At 38.9% G+C, this 15658-nt stretch overlaps 1 protein-coding gene and 1 pseudogene across 1 annotated transcript; both read left to right on the forward strand.

Annotated features, from left to right (window-relative positions):
• Positions 1–3834: 3834 nt before the first annotated feature.
• Positions 3835–4970, forward strand: LOC136280042 (uncharacterized; annotated as a pseudogene).
• Positions 4971–13913: 8943 nt separating this feature from the next.
• On the forward strand, positions 13914–15590 carry LOC136279492 (uncharacterized). Its single transcript, XM_066163376.1, has 3 exons — positions 13914–14176; positions 14376–14519; positions 15386–15590. The coding sequence occupies exons 1-3, from the start codon at positions 14038–14040 to the stop codon at positions 15562–15564; spliced, it is 462 nt and encodes a 153-aa protein (XP_066019473.1). The 5' UTR covers positions 13914–14037; the 3' UTR covers positions 15565–15590.
• Positions 15591–15658: the final 68 nt, after the last annotated feature.

Raw genomic sequence — 15658 nt, forward strand, 5'->3', positions numbered from 1 at the left:
GAGGGGCATCATTCGATGCGTTCACTCTAAATGATCAAATATTTGAAAATGAAACGGCCGACCTTCAAGATTTTTAAGTCGGATTTTTCGTTCCTTTACGATCGAGTTAGAACTTGTGGAACTCTGAATATAAAGTAGCAATGCTATAGAATACTCTGTTTGGAAAATAATGGACGTCAAGGTCTTAAGAGGCTGTCCGCGTAAGAACGGATAAGGCAAATTTCGGTCCTGCACCGATTTCCCTAAGTTTTTCAGTGAAAGTCAACAATTCTATCCCATGTACAAATATCACATTTTTTTAAATCAATTTTATTTTTTTATTTTTTACGAGACAATTTAGAGGTCACCCCAAAACTGCTCAATTTTTCCTCTGTGACCCCTATAATTAAGCTATAAATATCGAGCGTTACCAAATCCTTATTTCTCAATCTAGAAAGCTGATTATTTTACATATTTAAGAATGGCTTTATTTCAATACTTCAAAGGTAAAACGATTGCATTCTGTAAAATTTTTACCGAGTTATGAAACTTTACCGAGTTATGAAACTTTCGTGAGCATTAAAATTTGTGAGGAGTGAGGTACATGCGGTTGAAAGCTATTTTCTCTTATGTGGGACCTGATCTAGAGTTAAGTCTATTGCAGCTTAAAAGTACTTAGATAGAGCAAGTTAAATATAGAATAAAACTTTTGGGCGCTCCTCATCCTGCGCCGTAAAGAGCTTTGTGAATTTAATAAATATTCGCCGTCTTGATCGAAACCAACGATAACGCAGTCCGACCAGCAGAGAGGTTTGTATAGCTTAACAGCCCTAAAACACTTAAAGGTGCAGGAACAATTATCTGATGGAGTATCAAACAATTTCCGTAGCAACATTTAGCCATTTAAAGAAGTGTTTTTAAGAATGTGGAAACTCAATAGTTGTATCCTTTCTTGAATGCATTACGTAAAATTTCAAGAGCCATTTTCTTTGAACACAATGCGCTAACGGAATCCAGTTTGTTTTGATAAATAAAGTTGTTCTTTTCGATCAAGTGTTTTTATCTCGATAAAACACGGTCCGACAGTTTATCAATATCAGGACCGAGAACCACCTTAAAATCAAGTAATAAATAATGAGAGCTTGGTTTGTACATTTTTACATTAGAAATAAGCATTATATCACGTTTACACCGTTGTATTTGAGATAAAGGTGTGCTGAAGAACAAACAAAGATGAAGAGCTTTCTTGCGGTTAATAAATTACCGTATGCAAATTAGCTACAGAAAATTATGTAATGTGTAGTCCAGGACACATTTTGTGTTGGCGTTTTCTTGATGATAAAGAGTTGTGGTTTTTTTTTTTTTTGTTTTTGTTTTGTATTGTAGGAATTTTTTCAGTATTTCATGACAAAATTTTGTAGTATATTTTTATGCCATTTTCATTTTCCACGAGGCGCCAAAAAAGAGCCGTGTGTTTAATTACTGATTATTTTGATAAAGAAATTCGACGGCAGCTACATTTCCTTTCTTTAAAAGTACATCTCTTCACAAAGACACGAAATGTTTTTGGTTAAAGCTTATTAGAGTAAAAACTTTTCAACTTTTCTGTGTGGCATTTCTATTTTTTTGCGAAAGAATATTTGGCAAACTTGTTTATTTCTTCCTAATTCAATTAAAATCTGTCGGGAACAAAAAGATTTTTCGGCAGGATTTTCAGACAAATCCGAGACAGTGTTTCCTAGGACGTTTTCTTTGCTAGCACTAAAAATGTCTGCTGTACCCCAAATTGTTCTCTCTACGAAATACTTCAAAGTCCGTGCGGTTCTAGTAGGGAGGAAGTAGAGCATGTTTTGCTCTCTGAGTGTAACGCAGATATATCCGCCCATTTGGCTAGCTGCCACTTGTCAAAATGCAGTGAAGTTACAGAAGCCAAGTTAATCATGGCGAGAATGGGAATTCAGCATTTGTCGAGAATTCAGCTAGAGGGAATGACCATCTGCCCGAGGCACAGACACTCACTGGGAAGATTCTGGCGAGGTCCAAGATCGTGCTAATACCCTGGCCATACTTAGAAAGTTACAAGTGTGGCGGGCAGCCACGTCATAACCTTCCAAATAGCTGACGAAATAAGACTTATATTCAATGAAATCGCCGCTGTAGGATCACGTAAGTACCAATTGCCTTGTGGCTCTCTCTAGTTCTGTTTCCTCAAATGTCAATATCCCTATAAGTTTTTGTTGTTGTTGGTCACATGTCCATTTCCCTTGATTAATTATTGGTGTCGCAGTCGTAAATACAAAAATGCGTGTTTTATCATCAACCAAGGAAATTTCCTAATTCACGACGACGACGACGACGACGACGACGACGACGACGACGACGACGACGACGACGACGACGACGACGAAATCTTTGATGACCGCTTACAAAAATGCCAAAACCAAAAGCATCAAGACGCAAATTCTTAGCCTTTATGCGTATAAGTACTCGGTTAGCACATTAAAAGAACTACACTCGCCATATGGAAAGTTGTCTACACGACAGATATAGAGAGCGCGGTGTCATGCAAGAACGATAGGTCCCGGTCAAGTGCCAGAGGAGAAGATACATCATCGTGTTCGCATTGATATGACCAAAGTCGATCATTTCGTTGAGTTCATTAATCGCCCATACTTTTATCAAGACGTGTCTTACGGAACTAAATTCCTTAAGATAGACAGTGGCGAAACCATCGAGATGCCGAACGTGGTGCGTACCGTGACGCGGTCTACGATGATTAGCCAGTATATACAGTTTTGTCAGGAGGAGAAGTTTGAACCTCTCAGTCGCACCACTTTATTCAAAATCCTAGAAGTCAGACAAGATTCACAGAGAAAGTCGTCACAAGGCCTCGACAATACTTCTGCCGATGGCTCTGCTGGTTTCTAGAAAATTGAAATGATTGTCGATGATCTAGAGAAAGGAGGAATGACTAGACAATGGTGCGCTGAGGTTAAGGAAAGGCTTAAGATTGGAAAACGCTACTTAAAGACCAATTATCGCGTTCACTGCAATCCAGAGGAAGCTTTATGTCCTGATCATTGCCGCAAGTTCGCTTTAAGTGACGAACAAGATCCCGACTTCCAGGAAAAATGCTCCCATCAACACACAGAAAACTGTAACGAGTGTCAAAATCTGCAAAATGTCTTAGATGAAGTCGAATACAAAGTTCGAGGTCCATTTTGGATCCCTTACGGCAGTGAACATCGAGACGATCTGCTATACGACTTCAAACTGGCACAGACAGATATTTTTGAGTGGAAGGCTCATATTGTTCGCTCTGTAAACCAGGCAGCAGCAAAGCAAGATCAGCTGAAGACGATAAGTACTAATCAGAACTGTGCACTGGTAATAATGGACTGGGCAATGAAGTTCCTTCAGCTTAAATATCGTGAGAAGCAGTCAGATTGGTTTGGCAAGAGAGGATTGAGTTGGCACATCTCGACGGTGATCACACGTGATCCGAACCTTGAAGGAAGACTAGAACTGCGGTCGTATGCCCATCTGTTTGACGCATGCCAGCAGGACTGGTTCGCCGTGTGTTCCATCATAGAAAGCACACTCAGAGAAATTAAGACCGAAAAGCCTCGCATCACTTGGGTTTATCTGCGGTCAGATGAAGCTGGCTGTTATCATAATAACTCCCTCATTGAAGTAGCAAGAGGAATTGGTAAGCGGGTTGGTTTAGAAGTTTGTCGGTACGACTTTTCAGAGCCACAATATGGCAAGAATGTATGTGATAGAATTCTGTGTCCGATGAAAACATGCATCCGACGTTTCTGCAACGAAGGACACGACATTCTATCAGCGGGAGACATGAGGAGGGCACTTTCTGAAAGACCAGTGAAAGGTACATCCGCATGCGTTTGCGAAGTTGACGAGGCGAAGATAACCCTAGAAGTGAACAAGATAGATGGTTTTAGCAAGCTTCACAATGTCCAGTTTGAGGAGAAAGGTATTCGTGTGTGGAGGTCGTACCGAATAGGGCGTGGCAAGGAAATCTCTTTTGACCAGCTGGTGTTAAAGGGCCAAGGGGACACTGGTATCATTGTTAGTGAAAAATTTTTCCCTCTTCATGATGCAAGTGTTTATCAATGCTCAGATCCTGTGACAGAGAGTTGAGAAGAAGAGAATGACTGGGACGATTCGAATATAAGCATGTTTGAATGTTCCGAGCCTGGATGCGTGAAGAGTTTCCAAACATTTTCAGAGCTCGAGTCACATTTGGACGTAGGGGATCATTACGTCAAAGATGAAAGGCCGTCAGAAACGCTATATGACAAGCTTCGTAGAGATTGGGCAGACAGATTTACTACATCCGTCAACGTCACTGAAAATGAACCGTCTGAACCTAATATCCACCAAAGTGAAAATGTCTCAATACCCGCGTTGCACACTGTCATTATGGGCTATGCCCTACACAGGCCACGAGCAGGATCCATTAGATTCACTGAGTTAAGAAATATCTAACTGCAAAGTTTGACCTAGGGGAACAATCAGGGCTAAAAGCTGACCCTCAGCAAGTCTCAAATGATATGCGCAAGACAAGAGATGAGCAGAATAGAAGGTTGTTTGAACGAGACGAGTGGTTGACCAAGAGCCAAGTACAGGGTTTCTTTTCTCGCCTTGCAGCAAGCAGAAGAAGGCAACAAGCACACTCAGGAATCGAGCACAATCCAAAGGAACTATTTCTAGAGGAAAAGGAAGCTGAAAGACAACAACTGATGGTGCACATTTCTAGCGTACTGAGGCCGCAACACCCTCTGTCTTACGACGCCTTTAACTTGTGCGAGTGTGTGAGAGATAATAAGCTGAGTCTTTTTAATGTTTCACTGCTTAAAGAAATCTTGCGCTTTTTTGAAGTACCATTTAAATCAAGAGACAGGAAAAAAGACCTGATTGAACAACTGATGTCCTTTATACAAGAATGTCAATGCTTTAATGAAGTGTAACACACGGGACACGGTTGGGATGACTGTAAGCATGAAGCCCTGCCAAACCAATGATAGGGGATTTACAGTGAATTTGTTGAGAAGCAATGTGCACCGCCTCTAAGTACCCTGATGTACAGTTCTATATCGATGAATAAGAGCGCTTAAAGCATTAACATGTAAGCAAACCCGTAAAATCATTTTAAAATTGGCGCCTGTTATTTTGTAGTCGTGCCTTTAGTTTCAGAACAAAGAAATCATAGGCCTACCGTGACCGTGAGTCATGTTGAACCTCACTCAATAGCATGTACGAGCATTTACAAAAGAGACTTTCTCCTCGAAATTTTCTCAATGATTTATGCCTTTAACTAAATATATTAAATTCGCTTACCTACTTTTGGAAACGTTTATTAAATTAAATATACCAAATTCTATCGGTTGCATAATTTCTCAATTTCTTCTGGGGAGGTTTCATACTCTCAATAGCGAAACATCAACATATCATGATATAAATGCCGAGCTAAATATTTCTTTAATTTGAGTTCACCAGCCGTGAGACAATCTTTTAATGCTGATATTGCGTGACCAGGCTAGTTCACGGCAGTCCACAGTCACGCTGAAAAAACTCCACCGTATTAGTCATGAGAACCAACTAGCTCACAATCTAAAAAAATTTCACATATAGTGACACGAGATTTTTCCCCAAGTAAGAGTGAATTATTTTCTTGAAGAAAAACGGCAAAAGTGGTCTGAAAAAGATTATGCACAAGATAAAAACAATTGAGCGAAATGAACAACTTAGTTGTCAAAACAAACTGGATTCCCTTAGCGCATTGTGTTCAAAGGAAATGGCTCTTGAAATTTTACGTAAAGCTTTTTAAGAAAGGATACAACAGGTGAGTTTCACATTTATAGGAACACTTCTTTGAATGGCTAAATGTTGTTACAGAAACTATTTTTGACGGGTTATAACACGAACGCATGAAGCTAACTTGCATATAGGAATAATTAACGAAGTATTTTTCCGGAAAATTTCGGCCATTTCTTGAAAAAATGGTCAAAATGATGATTTATATCGATCTTGATACTCCATCAGATAATCGTTGCGGCATCTTTAAGTATTTTAGGGCTGTTACGCTTTAGAAACCTGTCTGCAGGTCGGACCGCCTTATCGCGGGTTTCAATCAAGATGGCAAACATTTATGAAATTCACAAAGCTCCCTGCGGCGCAGGATGAGGAGTGCCCAAAAGTTTTATTTTATATTTAACTTGCTCTATCTAAGTACTTTTAAGCTGCAATAGACTTGACTCTAGATCAGGTCCCACGTAAGAGAAATAGCTTTCAACTGCATGTAGCTCACTCCTCACAAATTTCAATGCTCACGATAAGGTATTTTGGAAATTTCATAACTCAGTAAAAATTCTATAGAATGCAATCGTTTCACCTTTGAAGTATTGAAATAAAGTCATTCTAAGTAATCAGCTTTCTAGATTGGGTTATAAGGATTTAATAGCGCTCGATATTTATAGCTTAATTATAGGGGTCACAGAAAACAAATAGGGCAATTTTGGGGTGACCTTTAAAATTGTCTCGTAAAAAATAAAAATAATGAAAATGATCAAAATAAATGTGATATTTGTACATGGGACAGAATTGTCGACTTTCACTGAAAAACTTAGGGAAATCGGTGAAGGGCCGAAATTTGCCTTATCCGTTCTTACGCGGACAGCCTCTTAAAGGTGACAGAACAAACTCTCGAGTCAACGACACCACGGTTCTCTAAAGGGATGCGAATTGTGGCTGTAAACCGAATACCGAACTTTCGGACTTCAAGCAGGGCCTAGCAACAATTTGACGACTCCATTGGTCGGTAAAAATTACATTTGACCAACAATGTGTTCAAAAAGTATTGTATAATAAAAGATTTTGCGTCAAATCGTTGTACTTTCAGAATTTTCATCATAGCGCTACGCAATTTCTTACCGTGAAGTCAACTAAACAACGATCTAAGCATGATGAGTTTTACGGCGTGGGCTCTGTGCACGTAAGAAATTCGAACGTTTTTCGCTTATAACAGCAAATCAAGAACTGTTTTGAATAAAACTGTCGTCCCGAAATATCTCTTGGTCATTTTCCTCTTGCTTCCTATTAATAGATACCATGAAACTTGAGATTTCCTCACACACGGAAAAATTTGCACAATTCACTTTGAAATTTGATCCGCATGCCTATTTGCACACATTCGAAAATATTTAGCGATTTTAATCTTTCATCTAGATTTTTGAGTAAAAAATCAATCGCGGAAGAAATAATCGCAGCAATGCGACAGATAAACTCCTTTGGGGTGGGCAAATATTCCCTTGGCGGTGCAAATAATCGCAGCAATGCGACACAAAACCTGCAGGAGACAAAAAACTGCGATCACGATCGCCGACGCGAGATACGAAAATCGAACGATATCGGAGAAGACGCAGGTTTCCATTGTTATGGACATACGGAAGGACTTACACTCTGGATAGCATAGTATCTGCGACTTCACAGAAGTCCGTAGATACAAAAAGGAGTTAAGATCGGGGAATATAGGATCAAAATCGGCAGAGTTCGTTGTGGGCTCGGATTCTATTGTTACACTCACTCAGAAGGACAGCATAGCAGATTACGCCTCTTTAGGCAGTAAGCTACAAAAACCAATAAGGAATTACTTCATTTGTTGACACTCAATCTCTTGCCGCTTTTGCACGGTGTCTAGTTGTTACGCACTAGACACAAAATTGACGAGATATTCATTTCAGTTTTCATATCTGCACGTGATTCAACTCTTTTCCTGAATGGTCCAATCCTAAGAAAACATCCATCACGTGATATCGGTATGGTTTCTCGAAATGGTTCGATGATGAAAGACATATACAACCGCTGCAGCTAGAATTCGGGGATAAATTCCATTTTGAACACGAGATGTGCGGTTGAATCTTGACCTTGCACGCGAAAGCTTATTTTGTCATTTCACTCGGGAATCAGTAAATCAGGTTGGTTTTGAATTTTCCTTGCGTTGTTTGCAAAATATTTAATTAAGTTGGCTTAGTTTACCTTGATTCGCAGTTAAATGTTTAATGTTATGTTTTATCTAATCTTTCATTTCGTTTTTTGACTAAATCAAAGTGCTCTGTGAGCAAACTCGTGAATTGACACATGATTTTTTAGATTATGTTTAATGTTATCTGGTTTAGGGAATTTTGTGGTTGATTGTCATATCTAGAGTACGAGCAGTAGTTCAGTGTTCGCTAATGTAGCAAAGAAACAAAGTAACGTTGGGATAAGAAGGCATTACAATTGAAATGATCATGCTATTACATTTGACAAGGTGGATGATGTCGTGTTTGAAACGTCTATCATTTTTGTTTCTGGTTCAAAAGAAAAGGTTGGAAGTAAATGTGGGTGAAAAGTGAAATTTACTGTCTTTCGTTGTAAATATTAGAAAATCAAGGCAATACTGTCTTAATGAAAACATTAACGATTCCCTCTTTATCAAACGAGACAGACGGGAACGAGTTTTGAGTGATATAACTAAGCCAAGCCTGCCACCGTCATTTTGGATCTCCGCCTGGGTAGATTTGAGTCACGTGCTAGGCAACGTATAATCAATAACAAGATAGAATTTCATTTCAGGCCTATTTATCAGTTTTGTGGTGTGTAACTTTCGCATTTTAGTACGTTGTATGTATGTTGAATCTTCAAATTGTCTTGAAACCTAAAAGAAAATTGTTCTTTAAAAATTCACTGAAAATCGGTAGCTAAAATTGTTTGTTAAGGTGTTATTTAATTTTCGTGTTAACTTGTTATTTCGTCAGTCGCCGGCATCTTTTGTTGCTTCACATAGGAAAAACACACGATACGAAACGTAATGATCGATTTTGTCCGCAATCTCACGCCATAACAGAAAAAGCTTTTGAACATCTGTAAACTCCGAGCGCTTCGCAGTAAGTGATATTTTCAATGAATCTTCGGATTGTTTTCAAGTTCAAGGATTGTAAATTACAATTTTATGAAAAACGAAGGTTGTTCTGTTACTTCAATGTGAATCCTTGCATGCCTGCCAGTCGCTGGCGCCACTTGTTGAAACTAAAACGAAAAAAAAAACTATTTTAAGATTATCATTGGCTTCTTTTTCACCCCACCACTATTCTTAGCAACAAAGGTCGCCATTTCGTCTGTTTATTGCTCGCCAAAAACTATCAAATGCACTCAAAAGCCCAAAATCTAAAAAAAGTTTACAGGAATCGACCAATCGAGCGAGCGAGCGAGCGAATGCCACTCCCCACATTGTATCTATAACTCGCTCTTGCGCATGCGCGAAATTCATGAGTTTAAAAATCAATCGCGAAACCAATAATCGCAGCAATGCGACGGCTGAACTCCTTTGGGGTGGGCAAATATTCCCTTGACGGAGCAAATAATCGCAGCAATGCGACACAAAACCTGCAGGAGATAAAAAATTGCGATCACGATCGCCGACGCGAGATACGAAAATCGAACGATGTTGGAGAAGAGCGAACTGAATTCCGAGCATTATCCGCAGGTTTCCATTGTTATGGACATACGGAAGGACTTATACTCTGGATAGCATAGTATCTACGACTTCACAGAAGTCCGTAGATTCAAAAAGGAGTTAAGATCGGGGAATACTTAAAGCTTAAAATAGAACGCGTGCAGCGCAGAGCAACCAGATGGATATTAAAGGAAAGACTGCACGAATCCTCTTACAAAGAACGCTTAATTAAGTTGAATATGTTGCCTCTTTGTTATGACCGAGAGATCAAAGACTTAATATTTTTTTATAACTGTCTGTACGGAATATCGCCTATTGACGTTAACAACTTTGTTAATTTTGTTCCCCACAACCGCACAAGAAACTGTTTTAATCCGGAATTATTGCTGAAAACTCAGTCCTGTAAAACATCTTTATTTAAGGCCTCATATTTTAATAGAATTACAAAACTGTGGAATATTATGTGTAAAGTAGCTCCTCCGTCTTCCTTAGGTACTCTTTCATCCTTTAAGAACTTTGTCACTAATCACTATTTTAATTTATTAGCAAATGTTTTCGATATTGACCAACCGTGTACCTGGTCAGTGTTTATAGACTGTTCCTGCCATAGAACTCATTCGCACTGACTTAAAACTTTGTAATATTTATTTATTTTTTATTCTGTAGGGAGTTTCCTTGCATGGGTACTCACGTCCCGTTCGTTACTCCCTTTTGGCAATTTTTTTTTTTTTTTTTGTACGTGTAACTTCTCGCTTATTACTTTTGTAACTCAGTAGAATGCCAATAAAATTAATTAAAAAAAAAAAAAAAAAAAAAAAAAAAAGAATATCGGATCAAAATCGGTAGAGTTTGGCTCGATACTATAGTTACACTCACTCACTCAGAAGGACAGCATAGCAGCTTACGCCTCTTTAGGCAGTAAGCTACAAAAACCAATAAGGCATTACGTCATTTGTTGACACTCAATCTCTTACCGCTTTTACAAGGTGTTTGGTGTTACGCACTAGACACAAAAATGAGGAGATATTCATTTCAGTTTTCATATCTGCACGTGATTCAACTCTTTTCCTGAATTGTCCAATCCTAAGAACACATCCATCACGTGATATCGGTATGGTTTCTCGAAATGGTTCGATGATGAAAGACATATATAACCACTGCAGCTAGAATTCGGTCATAAATTCCATTTTGAACACGAGATGTGCGGTTGAATCTTGACCTTGCACGCGAAAGCTTATTTTGTCATTTCACTCGGGAATCAGTACCTCAGGTTGGTTTTGAATTTTCCTTCCATTATTTGCAAAATATCTAATTAAGTTGGCTTAGTTGTCCTTGATTCGCAATTAAATGTTTAATGTTATGTTTTATCCTGTTTTTTGCAACTCTAAAGAAACTGTCTTAATAGGGGAACTATTCGCAAAAACAGTATGTTAGTACCGCATTCAGTTGTCGAGCTTTTTTTAAATCGAATGCAATGAGCGGCATTAGAGTATTTTGGCGGAATGACTTGCCAATGAAGATTTAAGCCAACTTGGATCGTCTGTAATACGTGACTCAAACTTCTGTATTACAGTATAAAGCAGGCGAGTGCTGTGTCAGTAGAAAGGGCTCTTGGCCGCATAGTGTCTGTAATTTGATACGTTAATCTTTTATAACACAGCCTATAGAATGACTGATTCCGTTTCACATCAACTTTCGATTAGAAGAAAAAAGAAGAAAAAAATCAGCGACAGCAACACCTTAGCCTGTGAACAGCCGCCCCCTGCACTAGAAAAACAGTATCAATTCTCCAAGCCTGTCAACAAGTTTTGCCGACATTCACCTGGGAGAACTTGGATTTTGATAAATTTAACGCCTGATTATGTTAGGAGTGAATGGTTAAAACTCTTTGTGAAAGTAGTGCACGACGTTTGCAATTGTCGTTTCGATTCTTGGATATACAAACGGCAAATAGTGCAATTTGTTAAAAAAAATGTTGACTTAATACTTTCATTTTCAAATGCGAAAACTACATACAGAACTCGAAATTTTTCACCAACCTGCGATCAGGAATCCTTTTTTGTTGTATTTCCTTTTGGTATTGCCTACGTTTAATGAAACCAAGGTAAACATTTCGTTACGTTTCAGAATGCAACCATTGTGTATTGATAAAGAACAGCGACAGAAGACTATCAGGGGGTGGGTAACAGCTGCACACAGGAAGATCGCTTGTTTGCTCACCATGGCTGTCTTGCTGGTCCTGTTATTGATATTTATTACGCTGTATGTTTCGGGGCAAAGGGTATGCGGGGCACAGAAAGGTAAGACATACGTTTGAAGAAGGATGTTTATGTGCAGTTATAGTGAAGGACGATTAGGGAAAAAAAGATAAAAGACCCTTATATGTAATCTTCTTTCGTGGATAATATTTATTACAAGTATCATATTCCTCATTCAGTATGTGCGCTATTATTGATCAATTTAGCGGCTCGTATTTCACTGTGCGGCCTGCTTCGAAGGGGCTATAACTCCAAGCAGAAAAACTCGGTCCGTAACTGAACTCGGTTAGTGAGGGGTATTTCTTGATGTATGAAAAATAAATTTCTGGAGTTTGACTGGTAATCAGCCTTCTCATATCGCTTAATTTGGCTCCGCGATGCGCACTGGATGTGTCAAATCTGACATTTCAATATCCAATGAAAATCAAGGAAAATGGTTCTTGCCAAGAAGGTTAACTTACCTACGCCACAATGCAATCATAGTCGTAGTTATGTTTACATACAAATCTGCAAATTACCTATGCTCAAAGACGTGGATATCGCATGAGGTGCCTGATACACCACATAAAAGCACAAAGAGAGAGATCACTTACCATGGTTTCCTCAGAAACCTTTTTTTTATTAGAGTTTTTGGTATCAGAACGTTCGTAGAGGAAACCATTTCGAGCAAGCGAGTGAAAGATTTACACATCGATGTGAAATCACCCCTATGAAGTCGCAAAAAATATACCTCTTATTGCTAACCGTATTTGGGGTCCATACCAAGAGTTATTTTCTCTTCTTGACTCATGGGCCGAGCGCAAAGCACGTGAGCCATCAGTCACAAAGGCGAAAACAAGAAACAGAAAGATAATGCACGGATCGAAAGAACGAGATTTGTAAGATATTTTTGCCTTATCTCCTCAGTGTGTCTTACCAAGAGAGAATAAAGTGGTTTTACCTGTTCTGTGAACGATTTTTATTCTCACAAAGAAGCTTTAAATGACGAAAGTAGAAAGCAATTCGAAACAAGTTAAATCCAGTCTAGAGCTCTTTTCATAGCACATCATGAAGAAAACAAAATATTCAGACTCTCATTTTCTCACCCAAATGAAAGAGTAACTATGGTAAAATTAGCGAATCATTTTGGCCATTCTCTCCATTTAGATTTTAGCGGGCAGTCCTGGAAATTTACGCACCAAAAAATTGGCCTGTACTGCGTGCACATTATCTCAGAGACTATATCTTATCTCGCTTCTCAATAGAAGTGTTTGGGTCAGCATCTGTTACGCTGATCAACCACTCGTTGGTGACACATTAGTTGGGAAGTTACCAAAACGTTGCAAAACAACTTCTCATTGCTGTTGGCAGTTCACAGTTGCATTAATTACCCCTTGCAGCTTCTTATGGAAAGGAATTTTTAAGCTTCTTGCGATTGAAACGTCTTGCTGATGACCTACACTTTCTCTTCTTTGACTCACTTGAGCATTCCTGCGCCAATTAATGCGGTTCTTGCGCAACTATCATGCATCAGTCAATGCAACACATCCGCTACCAACTCCCCCTCCCCCCCTTTGCCGTGAAAAGCGGCCTCATTAAAGAAAAGAGCCGGCCCTCAAATGCAGAGAATGTTGAGCTTTTTCAGTGAGGCTTAGCTCTTTTATTTCAGTCAGTAAAACGTCTGGTTTGCTCAAGGGCTCAAATCATTACCCAGCACCTTGTCCCTCTTTCGTAAACAATCATTTCTTTTAACACCTTTCTTTATGATGGCTGTCTCTAGAAAAACTGGACTTAATAAACGAAGCCACTGAAGCTTTGTCCAAACGCCTTGACTGGCAAGACAAACAAATCGGAGAGGATCTCGTAAATTTGAATGTCACGAACGCATCTCAAAGGACAACGGTCTTGGAAATGCAAGGTATGTATATTTAGAACTTGTGGTGGTGTTTCTTTAATGAGGTTTTGATTTGTGAAAAGGTCATAGCTGGTGTGGAGGTCGTTGTTGTCATCTATATCGATGTGCCTGCTCTAAGTTGGTAAACCAGCCGTCCTTGTTTTAAGAAATCAGTTTTAGGTCAGATTATCCAGTTTTCCCAAAGACTCGTCTTTGGGAAAACTGGATAATTTGACAAAACTTTACAGAACTTTAATGTTTGCATTACAGCTGCTGGAGTATTAGGGCTGCAATAGGATGGGCTAGAATCCTCACCGGGAAACCCAGTTTGTCCTTTGTCTTTGGCACTTAAATGGGTAATCGCTTGTCTTAAAATCCTTTTCTATTTGTCATGATTGTCTACAGAAAAGATGGACTCAATGTACAAAGCTTTTGAAGCATTGTCCAAACGTCTTGACTCACTGGACGTAAATATGGGAAGAAAACTGGATTTAGTAAATGCGTATGTTAAGAACGCATCTCAGAGGACAACTGCTTTGGAAATACAAGGTATGCACTTTAAGTCGTGTGTATGCGTGTGCATTTGCACTCTTATTTCACTGCTCATTTAACGTCTTTGAAGAAACTGAAGGCAGTGAAACGGAAGCCTTTTCTACAAGGTTTGATGGTGGAATTTCACAATTTTTCTTTGTACCACCAAAGTGTGTGATCGGTCATTTTAGCTTTATTTTGTCGCGATTATCTATAGATAACCAAGACTCAATCTTCAAAGCCATTGAAGCTTTGTCCAAACGCCTCGACTCCCTGGGCACCAATATGGAAAGAAAACTGGATTTAGTAAACGTGAATGTTATGAACATGTCTGAAAGGACGACTGCTTTGGAAATGAAAGGTATGCATATTTACATTGATTTTCAACTTGAGTTGTATTGCTTTGCTTTACTACGGTTTGTGATTGGTCCATGAAGGAAACTTGGGCCTCTCTCTCAAACAAGAAGATGCAAAACGAAAAACAAGTCTGTCTCAATGATGAACATTTCTCCTACTTGTGGCTGTTCACGTTGAGTTACCAATCCTCCCTTGTGACATCATTTTCCTACACAGTTAAACCTGTATTAGGTGGTCACCTACGAAGAATGGCTGGGGGGGGGGCCCACGTAAGACAGGTTCCACAGAAGAGAGGTCATATAAAAACGATGTAAAACGCCAATTTGAAGCGCGAAAATTTTACCAATATGCAAGTGGAAAGTACGCATCTAAAGTATGTTCAAGGATGTGATGTAACGCAATCCGATCGCATCTAACCTTTGCTTGCGAATGACTTAGTGATCTTTGGCTTCATTTCTTCGAATGTATTCCACACAAACCTTCTATCAACACCGACATTGTTTCCTGAAAGTAGACTTTCAAAAGTGTAAAAGATTTATTTGACAGTTCGATTTAATTTCATTTAAATATACTTGCGTGTCAAAATCTCAGTTCATGGAAAATCCCAGATATCTTTTCCTTAAACAGATAACCTTCAATACCACTTTGTAAATTATGTGAAAATTACAATCACGCAGGGCAGTGTAACTTGGAAATGATACTTGGAAACAGCGATAATCTCATTGTGAAATTCATTTTGATTCCGTAAGAATCGAAATTTGTTTGAAAAACTTTCTTTTTTGACATTTCGAATTCACTCCATGAATCGATATTTTTTTGTCCTACACATTTATTATTGAAAAATCTTTGTTTTTGTCTCAATTTCTTCAGGAAGACTGGCTCTCATTAACAAGACAATCGAGGCGTGGTACACAAATCCTCACTCGTTTAACAAAAGTGTCGTAAGGAAACTGGATGTCGTGATTAAGTCAATCGAAGAGCTCTCTTTGCAATTTAAGAACACATCTGAAACGATAAAGGCATTGGCTATGCCAGGTATGCATCTTTAAAATAATTTTCACTTGTCTGTTGTAAGCAATGTAGGATTGCTTGATTTTGCTTTACCTTCCTATGGAAACTCGCATCACCCTAGCTAGCCTATCA

The sequence above is a fragment of the Pocillopora verrucosa genome, chromosome 3 (assembly GCF_036669915.1).
Source record: "Pocillopora verrucosa isolate sample1 chromosome 3, ASM3666991v2, whole genome shotgun sequence".
Classification (NCBI taxonomy): Eukaryota; Metazoa; Cnidaria; class Anthozoa; order Scleractinia; family Pocilloporidae; genus Pocillopora; species Pocillopora verrucosa.